The sequence below is a fragment of the Anguilla anguilla genome, chromosome 11 (genome assembly GCF_013347855.1).
Source record: "Anguilla anguilla isolate fAngAng1 chromosome 11, fAngAng1.pri, whole genome shotgun sequence".
In the NCBI taxonomy this organism is placed as follows: domain Eukaryota; kingdom Metazoa; phylum Chordata; class Actinopteri; order Anguilliformes; family Anguillidae; genus Anguilla; species Anguilla anguilla.
Window position 1 is genome coordinate 38613186 of NC_049211.1, and position 13439 is coordinate 38626624.

At 40.7% G+C, this 13439-nt stretch overlaps 1 protein-coding gene across 3 annotated transcripts; it reads right to left on the bottom strand.

Annotated features, from left to right (window-relative positions):
* Window positions 1–684: 684 nt before the first annotated feature.
* Window positions 685–13010, bottom strand: LOC118207480 (transmembrane protein 263-like). Of its 3 annotated transcripts, none has more exons than XM_035381104.1 (3): window positions 12923–13010; window positions 3949–4024; window positions 685–2105 (listed from the first exon to the last, which is right to left on the bottom strand). In XM_035381104.1, the coding sequence occupies exons 1-3, from the start codon at window positions 12944–12946 to the stop codon at window positions 1819–1821; spliced, it is 387 nt and encodes a 128-aa protein (XP_035236995.1). In that variant the 5' UTR covers window positions 12947–13010; the 3' UTR covers window positions 685–1818. The 3 variants fall into 3 exon arrangements, with proteins under 3 accessions (XP_035236995.1, XP_035236996.1, XP_035236994.1); XM_035381105.1 differs by lacking the exon at window positions 12923–13010 and adding an exon at window positions 7256–7556; XM_035381103.1 differs by lacking the exon at window positions 12923–13010 and adding an exon at window positions 6174–6420.
* Window positions 13011–13439: the final 429 nt, after the last annotated feature.

A 13439-nucleotide genomic window follows, 5' to 3' on the forward strand; every position in this document is an offset into this window, starting at 1 on the left:
AGCAGGTTTAACTCCAGCCCTGGAAGGCTACAGTGTCTGCTAGTTTAACTCCTCTCCTGGAGGGCCACAGCGTCAGCAGGTTTAACTCCAGCCCTGGAGGGCCACAGTGTCTGCAGGTTTAACTCCAGCCCTGGAGGGCCACAGTGTCTGCAGGTTTAACTCCAACCCTGGAAGGCTACAGTGTCTGCGGGTTTCCGTACATTTCAGTGATAAAGAACATAATTCACGACATTGACAGCCAAAAGTCCATGCACCTTGTTTCCTAGACCTAAACTTGCTGCCGATTGAAAAGAAAACACAAAAACCTCTAGACACAGCAACCCTCCAGAACTGGAGTTAAATCTGCAGGCGCTGCTTCCCTCCACAACTGGAGTTAAACCCACAGACACAGCAGCAGTCCAGCACTGTTGATCAGGGTTGCACAACAAGGACTGATTAATTTCAGAATTTTGTGCCAACTTCTGCTCACAATTATTTAATTGGCTCAATCGTATCTTGATCTGACATTTGTATCAGTGCCAGCTACAGCCACAGGCTGCAAGGTGTATCCTTACGCTTTTACTGTGGTCAAGAACAGGAGTGTACCAGCACTGTTTATACAGCGGTCAGAACACTGAAACTAGAAGTAATTGGTTGGAACAAAAACCAGCACGCAGACCTGCCCTTCGGGACCGGAGTTAACTTAAGCACCCCTGCGGCGGACTGACTCCCCGGGTCTTGGAGGAGACAAACCCCAACATTTGCACTGAAAAAGCAGACTGTGTATGGAAATCTCAAATACAAATATAATGGAAAACATGTCAGTTTACCCTGAGCAGGTCTGCACGAGAAAAGCCTGAAATTATTTCGCTTTGAGAATAATAGTATGCCAATCCGAGATGCTAAGCTCACGCAGTCAGCAAATAAGCCGCTGATCCAGGAACAGCCACACCACGCAAGGCCTCAGCTCTGCTCTCTCCATTTGGCCACTGCTGATGAAAAGGGCATAAAGGAAACGGGGTCCTGTCTGTTCATTTATTTACTGATGGGTTTCTTTATGAGAGAAAACACTCCCTACGCAGTGTCACATGTAGATCACTTGGCTTTTCATTTTAACATGTACCATGATGTGAAGCACCAGCAGCACCAGGCCAGGTCAGGTCAGAGCTAGAAAGGCGTCCAGGGTTCAGAAAGTAAAAGTCCTGCCGTGCGTTTCTTCCTCCCATGAACTCACTTCAACCATTGATTTAACCAATTAGTTCCACCTCCTGGCTGAAGAATTGAGCTAATCCAGTTGATTGGAACAAAATACTGGGTATGACTTTATGACATACTGAACCTCACCTCTGGTCAGGCCCAAACGCACAGAAACCCCATTAGTGTCCAATTAGACCACAGAGCTCACATCTGTGACTCACATCCATAGCCCGAAGCTCACATCTGTGACTCACATCCGTAGCCCAGAGCTCAAACATCTCGGAGATGAGTAATCAGATTGCACCTCTGTCGGTTGCTAACAGGTGTTTGTTTGTTGCTGGGAACGAATGGCAGTGAATTATGCATATAACTCCCATATTGCACAAAAACAGTCAAAGCCGCCTTTGAAAAAAATAACACACAGACACACAAACTGCAGGGGAGAGCGACTGCATGAGCGCACACACACTGACACGAACACACACACGCAAACAGAAGAGTTCTGCTTCGTTTCTGATTGGTTGCAGAGAGACCATGAGTCTTAAGGCACAGGAGACTGGGGGCAGGGGGCAGGGTGCTGGGGCAGGGGCAGGGGCAGAAGGCTGAGGCAGGGGGCAGGGGGCTGGGGCATGGGGCAGATCCTCACTCTGCTTTGTCCTTTGCTTTTTTTGTGAACGGAACCTTGTTGGCCACCGTAGATCCCACCGAGAACACGCCTCCTGCCACCGCAGACACGCCCCCTTTCACCAGGCCAATCCCCACGGACGGAGCGGAGGTCACGGCTGATTTGGTGATCTCCAGGCCCTTCCCGCCCAGCCAGGCCACGCCGCCCGCTGTGGCGCCCACCACCCCCTTGGTGGCGCTGAGGAGGCCGCCTGTCACTCTCCAGACCACGCCCGGCGGCGTCTGAGGGTGCTCCTTCCCGTCATCTGCACACAGACAAGCGGACACCAGGGCTAAGGGCACTGAATGCTACAGACAGGCGATGGTGGCAAAGCTCGTTCAAAAAATGATTTTGGAACTTTTAATCCTTGTGGCACGCAAGCGCAGGGCCACACCTGATTAAATTTGCATGTTTTGCCGAATCTCTGAGTGAAAAAAAAAAAAAGTTAGAACCTCTGCAGAGTAGAAACCTAAACATGACATGTTTCTACAGATTTTAATGCACAATTGCTGTTTATTTGCCGGATCAGCAGTTTTGGGAAAAAGAAAAACAGAAAATGCGGAATGTGCGGTTTAAGCACCCTTCCAGTTGATCCATTAATGCCCTTTTTTAAGGCCTCAAAACTTGATTGATTCCAGTTTAGGTGTTAACTTAAGCCAGGGGAAGACTCAATAAATTCTCTGACTCTTCTGGCCTCTTGGTGTTGTCCTTACTCACAACAAACATGGGCTCCTCTAAGCACCCGACCGCAAGCTTGAAAATGAAGATAACTGACAAAGGACGGGAAGGCTATAAGAAGACGCGTAAATTCTTCCAGCTCGGGATTTCCACGGACTGAAAATTCAGTGGAAAATTAAAAATTGCACGTGAAGGGGAACTGTTGAAGTCTAGGAAAAATGTGGAAGACCAAGAAACAGACAGAGCTGCTCGTAGACTGGCCAGGTAACGCAAAGAAAAACCCACACATCCCTGCACGGGCCCCGCAGACAGGTCAGCTGACCTGACTGCACTGGTGCACCAGTCGGCGGTGCAGTGTTGCGTACACACAAAAAAAAAAAACACTGGCGTGGAAGAGTTGGCAAATTTTCACTCTGAAAATCAACAAAACATGACATTTGACCAGGGGGTGCCCGGACCTGTGCACACCACTGTACCCAGCATCACAGCTCAGCTGGTGAAAGGCTGGTGATGCAGGAGGACAGACAGGCCTGGCAGAGGGGTGACCCCAGCACGGCCCCGCTGTACAGGATAATCTCATCGGCTGTGCCAGACCCTGTATCCCTGGTTTCCCAACCTAATCAGTAAATGCCCTCCGTCTGGAAAGACCGTGTGGCAAAGTCCGTGGAGCAGCCAGCTCTCATACATGAATCTCCCATATGGCCAGGTGTACAATTACCATGATGCTTTCTGTACGGTTATCCCACCTCTACCTGTAACCCTCTCTGCTTCCCTTTGAATACAGCGAGAAAAAAAATATAAGGAGGGAAGACTATCTACTACAATACACAAACAGCACTCTGTTAAAGACAAACGTTCTAAACTGATTTTCCAGATCACTTTAATTTGTAAACTTGTTCCTGCAGGATTATTTTCTTGCTACGTCTGTATCTGGGCGAGAGTGCGTAGAGAATCATTAGACATGTTATATTACTTTGCATTTTGTAATTGTTAGCGATATAATTCCACTCCTGGCCAGCCCTCAGCATACACAGATCCAGCACAGACTTACGCCTGTGATTTCTGATTTGTGGCTACAGCAGGTTGAGTAAAACCAAAAAGCATTTTGCAGGACTGTGTCACTGCACTTTCATATGTTGACCACCAGATGGCGCCCATGTATTTGGAGACAAATTAATTTGTACACGGCTTAAAGGGCTCACTCGCTTTCTGTACTGACCCAGTGTAGCAAAGATGTATGCACAAAGTCAAAAATAGCTCCCATAAAGGGCTCACAGAAACACTGCAGTTACATATGAAGGGAGTGCCATTTGCCCTGGAATACCAGCTGCAATACTGGATACGGTAAATGTGATGAGAATGTTTTCAGTAGTCAGCTGTAATCAGATTGCCCTTCTGAAATTTACACCAGCATATAAAGCACACATTACCTGTAGCTTCACCAGCTGACATCTCAGGCCCCACTTGAGTATTACTGCTTCCGTGCTGAGTATCTGCGATGGCGTTCTGAAAAAATAAAAAAACCATGGATGTTCCACAACACACTTTCTCCAACAATATGTCCGCATATGAAGCTGAAGAATTCAACAGCGCTACTAACTTCTTGGTTCATACACCCACTATGACTCGTTTTTAGCTGGCACAGGTTTTCCGTATGTTGACCATAGGGGGACGCTATTGCATGACGAGGTATGGAAAAGTAACCCTTCCTCCCTGGGTGACTGTGGCCAGCCATGTAATCAACCTAAGGACTCAGTCCCTGTGGGGACCCATGCCACAGCTGGAACTGGCATGGTAAGGACTCAATCCCAGTGGGGACCCATGCAACAGCTGGAACTGGCATGGTAAGGACTCAATCCCAGTGGGGACCCATGCAACAGCTGGAACTGGCATGATAAGGACTCAATCCCAGTGGGGACCCATGCCATTCAAGAGCCTCTAACTGGATCCACCAGCCATTCCACCCTGTACACTTCACCTGTTTTAAACTGCTCGTGCTAAACAAGCTGGCTCTTGATTTGGACATGTAATCCCTGGGGCAGCTACTGCTAAAGCAGGTCTTGGTGAGCTGTGCTGTGCTGTGCTGTGCTGTAGAAGGCATTACTCTGTGCAACATTAAACCAAGGTCCTGTCTCACACTAATATCCCATGACATGCAGAGACATGTTAACCACATTGTCCGGGCAAATGTTCCACAAACAGGCTCTGTGCATGGTCATATTTATCACATATATATGATTAATTAGCATATTATTATATGCAGTTTTCATCACACACTCTTGAAGTTCTTGTAAAACTTTCAATTTTTGGTGAATTTCTCATAGTTCAATACATTGGATGATGTTCTATCCTAAAGATAACACAATAATGAACTCCCCATGTCTAAATTGTATGGAAAAGTGGGTGGGTTTGATTGTTTTTTTATGATACCTAATGTAAGCAACCAAGCATTTAATAAAACCTGAAACAAGTAAGAGGGGGGGCCTTTAACTCACCTAGTGCCTCAGGTTTAAACCAGGCGTGAGAGGGGAAGAATGGAAACCAGCAGTACTACTGGCTTCAAGGGCCAAATTTGAGTATCCTTGCTCTACATTTTACACAATGCAAATATTTATGCGCTGCAATAACTATTTCAATATTAACAAATCATTCTTTTCTTAATACAATACTTGAATCAATTTTTGGCCCAATCTGACAACCCTAAATCCAACAGAGGCTAAATTTCAGTGTCTTTCTTTTCTCTCAAACAAATGGTTGTATTTAGCCATTTGCCAAGATTCCTTTCATCTTGGGAGTCAAATTAAAACTCTTTCCTGGCCCTATAAATAACTGCCATCTTAAATTGCTACATTTTTATTTACATTTGAAATATTTTTGGTACAATATTTCTAATATAAAAATAATTTTTATTGGCATGTATCAAAGCTGTGTCATACAACCTGATCAGCCTGTAATTCTGTCTTCAAAAAGCAAGATGTCAACAGAGCCATCTTATCAAGTCACATATGTTCACTGCTCACTAAATGTTTGTAAATTTGTGATTGCTTGCAGTTTTATCCATGGTGTTAAAATACATACTAGATCAAAATGGCCAATGAAAGAATAAAATATTTGAACATTATGCTTTGAATAACTATATAATTAAAGTACTGTTAAATGAAATAGTCTACTTAATATATTCTAAATCAGTCAAAAAAAAAAAAAAAACTCAATAGGTAGGCTATTTTTGTTCTCCCTTGAACATTGAAACATTCATGCTTTCCTGTTGATTACAGTTCTTAAAATCCCTCCAGAAACAGAATCCCTCAGAACCTATTTCATAATTGCACAATTAATTAAACTGATGCACTACTGTTTGGTTAACCCATTGTTCTGTGGCAAACCAGCATCAGTAGGCTACCAGACTGATAAGGAAATTTGTGTACTGCTCACAGTACTACACTCTCAGAAATAAAGGTACAGTTGGGGTACATTTTTCTTCTTTAAGGAACAAATTTTCCAAACGTACCCTTAATTTACAATAATGTTCTGTTTGGGTACTAATAAGTACCTTTTACAAGCGAAAAGGGTACAAATTAATTGAGTAGCGTACTGCAGGTCAGGGATACTATTTTATGTACTTACAGGGTACCACCCCAATGACAAATGTTGTTACCTTTTTTTGGGACTTCCTGCACATTTTTTGTTCTGAGAGTGTCCTCCACATGTCGGTATGTAAAATCATTCACTTCACTGAATAATTTGATGGATTGCTCGAAACCATTATGATCCTCTTGATAGTAATGAAGGATTTATCTGCGCCAGTCGACTGGTTCTGTATTCAGCAGGAATGGCTGAACAAAAACACGAAGTATGCTACTTAAGAAAAACTTAGGCAACATTTGGAAGTGAAATCTGACTTCAACGTGTCCCCCCACGCCACGTAATGCACAGTTTATAAAGAATAGATCGCCTACTTCTGGGGAAGAGAAGCCATCTTAGCAATAATTACACACAGTGAAATCGCATTTATTCTAAAAAGCAGCCCATGTCCGGGGGGATAGACTACTTAATGGGACCATCTATTTTCATTATTAAGCCTCTGTAAGCTTTCGAAAAGTTATCCTCAGTGTTCAGTTAGTTTTCCTGTTGCTAGGTCTCCAAAGAAACAGACCATCTCGTGATATCTCATCCCGCAGTGTTAGCTATAGGCTATGTTCGTTTGCTTGCTGAAGCAGTTAATTCGGTCATCTATGAAAATATACGACCACACAACTATACACTGAAATCTTAAAATACGAAAAGACAACCACCTCCATTATGAATAGTTTGTACAATTACGCCCATATAGATTATCGGCAAACTTTTTTCTTTGATCTATCTTCATAATGGTGTGACGTTTTAACATTGAATTAACAGGACGGTCTGATCATAAAATGTGAATAACAGCTAATATCGAGAATGAGCCAAATAAACGAGGTTCTAAAACAATTAAGAATTCAGTATCTCTGTACAGCCGAACGCCGACGTATTTCACGCAACTTCAGCCTTTTCGACGTTAGGCTACTTTTCTTTATTTCGTAAAATTGAACATGCAAGTTCGAAGATCAATATATTCTATGCTAGTGCAGATAATTTCGGTTATTTCAGGTGAATATCCTAAGGCCACCGCAAGAACACTTTAGAACAACTACAACGTAGCAAAACAATTTCGATATAGTAGTAGAGGAATGATTAACGTTAGTATCGAGCTCCTACCTTCACCATTTTTCAGGAAATATCCCAGCTCAAACAGTGGAGACAGACAACTACACCAAACTCTCACAAATGTTCCAAATAAAGACAGCACCTCTACACTTAATGCTGCAATCGAAAGCTAGTTTTTTTTTTTTTTAAGCTAACCCAACACGTCAACATTCAATGAGTCTCTATTTATCATCACAGTAGGCTGACTATCCACTCTGCCGACGTGGCGCTGCAACTAGGGGTCCCGGAGATTGCTACCACGCTCTCGTCTATGTTCAATCTTGCGTCACACGGGAGTAGCCTACTGAACGAACTCACAGTAAATAACGAGGTATAATTTCATCAGGCTGTCCGTTTGCTCTTGTTTTATTTGCCCTGTTTATTATTATAGTTTATAGGCCTAGGTTATTTCTTTTAGAACTCAACATGTATTTCGCTCGCTCCAATTAACCGCAAGTATTGACATACTCATGTTGATCATTCACGCAGGCAATCTGCACCTCATGTGCTCTGAGTGCGATTTTAAGATTAAAACGTAACCATGCTTCATTGTGTTCATTTGTTCTGGGTCCACAGCCAATTACCCACACGCGGGAGCAAAATTCTTAATATGACTCTGGATTTTCCTGGTATTACAGTAAATGTCGTCTCACAGTTGGCACATTTGTCAGACATAGGCTAAACTAACTGGAACTTGCAATATTTGCACATTTTGCATGACAAGCAACTCTCAGTTCAGGGAAAACATGGACATTTCCGCTTTTTAATTTGCATATAATGTTGAGAGTTTGGGGAATCATGATTTTCCATCACATGCACTCAGCCATAATGACTAAACATTGAAACGTGGCAGGACTGTTACGCACTCCAAAAGCTATGACTTGATACTGCTGGAATTTTCTGGGGTCACAAATGCTGAGGTTTCTTTTGCACGTGGAGTTAATGGCACCTGCCAATGTCCTTTCAGTAAGCCAAACTTACTCACAAACATGGCAGATCCGATGCGATCAACACAATCATTGATGTGTGTCAATGGAAAACTGTCAGGTTTTGTGACTTCATTCTGCTTCCGATAGTCTGTACAGAAACTGAAACTACCATCAGATTTATCAACTAGGAGGGAGGATGAACTCCAAGCACTACAGCTGGGATCTGCTATTGTCAAGCATGTACCAAACTGCCAAGTGAAATTAACTGCCAAGGAACAAACCAAAACAGAACTAAATGGCCCACAAACTTAACGTTAACGCTACCCCATAGTAGAGGACTACATTGGGGTGGGATACCTGTGGGTCCTGTGGGACTTGTAGTAATTTGTGCAGCAGCAGGCAATATTTAGCCTATAGCAGGGGCGAGTGAGCAGTTAGTAAAAAAGCTGCAAGTACCACAACCATGGAAATTGCACTAAAGCATGGTGAATAGCATGCAGTCACCAAAACTCCAAAGGGGAATTCAGACATTTGGAAATACTTATAAAACACCCCCCCCCCCCCCCCCCCCCAAATGTAAATCAGAGACAGTATACACATTGGATCTTTAATCTGATTGGTTATCGTACCATGATCCCCGTCTACCCGGTAGCTCCAACCACTAGCCACAATGGCTGGTGAGAAAAATAATTAATGTCAAGCCCTGGTTACGTTTAATGCTAGCACCGGACCAGTTTCTGCTAAAACTCTTTGACCTGCATATTTTCTATAGTGCCTCCTAATGGCGGACTGATCTCAAATTTTACATGGTGGTACCAAGTCAACAAGTGTTATCCTCACCAAGTTTCATGATGAGTGGCCATTACTAAGCCTATCAAATGGCTGCTGATAACTGATTGGATTATGGTGGCCATGTATTTTAAGATAACTTTTGATCTTGGGACCCTCTATTGGGTAATGTCACAGATGTAGTATAGTAAATTTCAACCTGATTTGTCAAACAGTTGAAGAGTTATAGGCATTTAAACTTGTTACAGCACCACCTATTGGAAGAGAGGTGCCAACACTTATGTTTGCTCTCAGAAATGAATACCGCCATTGTTCACCAAATTTGGTGAGGATTGGACATAGTGTTCACAAGTTACAACTGTTTTAGTAAAAATGACCACACCCACAACAATTAATTGACATGTCATGGACAAATGGTTTGAAGTATCAAAAAAGAGGTGAAAACTTTTTTCCCGCTTTCGCTAGGCATGCTCTGTTTGGTGACGGGGACTAATTCTGCTTACTGGTTCCATGGATTCCTATGGGAGCTGCTCGTTGGCACATGAAGCCAATTCATGGAGGCTACCATGACTGTGGGGTTTTTTAGCCCCAGAGCATGCACACCTGGGCACCTAAACATGAAGGATCATGGGAAACGCAAGGCAATGACGTTAACTCGCGGGGTTACGCTCAGCGAAAGCTTTCAAATGGGTTAAGAAACTGTGACTTTGCTGGCTAGCAACAGGTCTATTCGTTTTCTTAGGTAATTACTCAGTCATCATCAACACCATCATCATGTAAAGACAGAAATACAGTAACTAATAACATTTTGATGACTGTTGGCTACTAGTAGCAAATATCAAAATGACAATGTAGTCAAAATAACATGGTGGAATCAGCATAACAGCACCTTAATTTAGGAGCTACATATGCCAGCTTTATTACTTATTATATCTCTGTCATGATTCATCACCATGAACAATGGGCACAAGAAAGTAATGACAAGTAACATTATTCTTAGAAATATTAATAGTAAAAATTAAAATAATAATGTAATCAAAACAATAAGGACGGCGGATTCATGTAATCCTAGGTCGTGGTTTAATACTCTACATATTCTGATACATCGGTTTAGTGCAGGCAACTCTCAGTTCAACAATTTTCTACATGGATGAATAAATCAGAGCCTCATACTCGTTCATGCGCAGGTGTGCGCATGTAAGCAGTTGCGCATACTGTCATCTAAAACCATGCAGACTAAAGTGGAATTAAATAAATGTTATATTTTCTTCTGTGGTGCCTGGAGAGTGATTCGTTCAGTGTGAAAAAACTGTAAATAAAACTTTAAAAGTACCAACTAAAATGATTTAATTTGGCCAGTGTGAATTCGTAATTTTAAATGGAATTCAATGGGGAAATTTGCTGTTCGACACAAGACGCTTAATAAACTGCAATACCCCGAGTAACCACTGGAGTCTATGAGCTTAATGGAGAATGGCAATCTGTTGAATGAAGTGGAAAAAGAGATTTTATGTGAATATTTCAATAGCTTGAGGAATGAGGAATTTCAATAGCTTTTTGAACAAATTACAGATAACAAATACTTTCAATTTCAATAGCTCCCAGATAAAATGACCTAGGAACGTCAAACCATTTTTAAATTGTTCACACACAATGAACACAGGTTGCACAGCCTTTGCTTTGTGCATTTTTACCTCATGCAATTTTATATGAATATTTCAAATTAGGAATTTCAATAGCTTTTTGAACAAATTGCAGATGACAAATTCTTTCAATATCAATAGCTCCTAGACAAAAGGATCTAGGATCCATCAAACCACTTTTACAAATTAAAGATGACAAATGATTTCAAGTTCAATAGCTCCTAGAGAATCAGACCCAGGACCTTCAAACCACTTTTAAATTGTTCACAAACAATGGCCACAGGATGCACAGCCTTTGCTTTGTGCATTGGTACCTCATGCAATTTAATATGAATATTTCCAAATAGGGACTTCAATATATTTTTGAATAAATTACAGATGACAAATGGTTTCAAATTCAATAGCTCCTAGAGAATAGGACCTTGGACCTTCAAACCACTTTAAAATTGTTAAAAAAAAATAAAATAAAAAAGGATGCACAGCCTTTGAGTTGTATCATTTTTATCTCATGCAATTTTATATGAATATTTCAAATTAGGAATTTCAATATCATTTTGAAAAAATTACAGAAGACCAATTCTTTCAAGTTCAATAGCTCCTAGAGAAAAGGACCTAGGACCTTCAACAACTTTTAAATTGTTCATAAACAATGTACACAGGAAGCACAGCCTTTTTGCTTTGTGCATTTTTACCTCATGAAATTTTATATGAATATTTCCAATTAGATATTTCAATAGATTTTTGAAGAAAATACAGATTACAATTCCTTTCATGTTCAGTAGCTCCTAGAGAATAGGGCCTAGGACCTTCAAACCACTTTTTGAATTGTTCACAAACAATGACCACAGGATGCACAGCCTTTGCTTTGTGCATTTTTACCTCATGCAAATTTACACTAATATTTCCAATGAGATATTTCAATAGATTTTTGAAGATATTACAGATGACAAATGCTTTCAAGTTCAATAGCACCTAGAGAATAGGACCTTGGACCTTCAAACCACTTTCAAATTCTTCGCAAACAATGGCCATATGATGCACAGCCTTTGCTTTGTGCATTTATACTTCATGAAATTTTATACAAATATTTCCAATTTGGTAATTCAATAGATATTTGAGTTAATTACAGATGACAAATGCTTTCAAGTTCAATAGCACCTAGAGAATAGGACCTTGGACCTTCAAACCACTTTCAAATTCTTCGCAAACAATGGCCATATGATGCACAGCCTTTGCTTTGTGCATTTATACTTCATGAAAGTTTATACAAATATTTCCAATTTGGTAATTCAATAGATATTTGAGTTAATTACAGATGACAAATGCTTTCAAGTTCAATAGCACCTAGAGAATAGGGCCTAGGACCTTCAAACCACTTTTAAATTCTTCACAAACAATGGCCACAGGATGCACAGCCTTTGCTTTGTGCATTTTTACCTTATACAATTTTACACAAATATATCCAATTAGGTATTTCAATAGATTTTTGAAGAAATTATAGATGACAAATTATTTCAAATTCAATAGGTCCTAGAGAATAGGACCTTGGACCTTCAAACCACTTTAAAATTGTTCAAAAAAAAAAAAAGGAAGGACACAGGATGCACAGCCTTTGAGTTGTGCATTTTTACCTCATGCAACTTTATACGAATATTTCCAATTTGGTATTTCAATAGATTTTTGAAGATATTACAGATGACAAATGCTTTCAAGTTCAATATCTCCTGGAGAATAGGACCTAGGACCTTCAAACCACTTTGAAATTGTTCACAAACAATGGCCACAGGATGCACACACAGCCTTTGCTTTGTGCATTTTTACCTCATGCAACTTTATACAAATATTTCCAATTAGGTATTTTAATAGATTTTTGAAGATATTACAGATGACAAATGCTTTGAAGTTCAATAGCTCCTAGAGAAAAGGACCTAGAACCTTAAATCTATTTTTATATTGTTCACAAACAATGGCCACAGGATTCACAGCATTTGCTTTGTGAATATTTACTTCATGCAATTTTATACGAATATTTCCAGTGAGGTATTTCAATAGATTTTTGAAGAAATTACAGATGACAAATGCTTTCAATTTCAATAGCTCCTAGAGAAAAGGACCTTCAAACCATTTTTATATTGTTCACAAACAATGGCCACAGGATGCAGAGCCTATGTTTTGTGCATTTTTACAATGGCATTGCTGTTAGCTTGTACACGATACACAAAACCGTTTTTTAAATAACTAATCAAGCATCATTTTTTAACAAACTACGTTCTAATATATTATCTTTAACATGTCTAATGTCAAATAAATCAACTTACAGTATTGCCTCTATGATGCTTCATAGTGGATGGAGTGGATTGCTTTCAGAGCATGCGCCGCACGTCTGTCTCTTTCTTCTGGTTGCTAAACAGGAAGTCACTATACAGGAAGTGACTAAATAGGAAGTGACACCATCACCATTCCAGTGATGAGGGAAAGTTAAACAAATGCCTTAAAGGCAACACAATAGGACCTACACTATAAAAAATGATTCCGTGGTCATGTAGATTTTACAAAAATATAAAATATGTAAAATACATTCAATTGAATTGTGTACATGATTTTGTTGCAATGATTTGTGTTAATACAAACTACTTTGTCCTTACGTTTTGGGATAAGACAACACAGGGTGCTTTTTTGTATAATAATGTAGCGTCAGCGATGCTGCGTGTACTTCCGGGCTTGGTTTCCCAGCATGCCTTGCAACTGCTCTAAAAGAGACTGTAACAGCGATTATCACAGCTGAGAGAGACTGTAACAGCGATGATCACAGCTGAGAGTGACTGTAACAGCGAT

Coding starts and splice junctions, on each gene's coding strand:
- LOC118207480 (XM_035381103.1), bottom strand. CDS start 6,242: ATGATTTTACATACCGACATGTGGAGGACACTCTCAGAACAAAAAATG. Junction 4,025..6,173: donor GCAGGAAGTCCCAAAAAAAG/GTAACAACATTT, acceptor TTATTTTTTCAG/AACGCCATCGCAGATACTCA. Junction 2,106..3,948: donor GTCAGCTGGTGAAGCTACAG/GTAATGTGTGCT, acceptor GTCTGTGTGCAG/ATGACGGGAAGGAGCACCCT.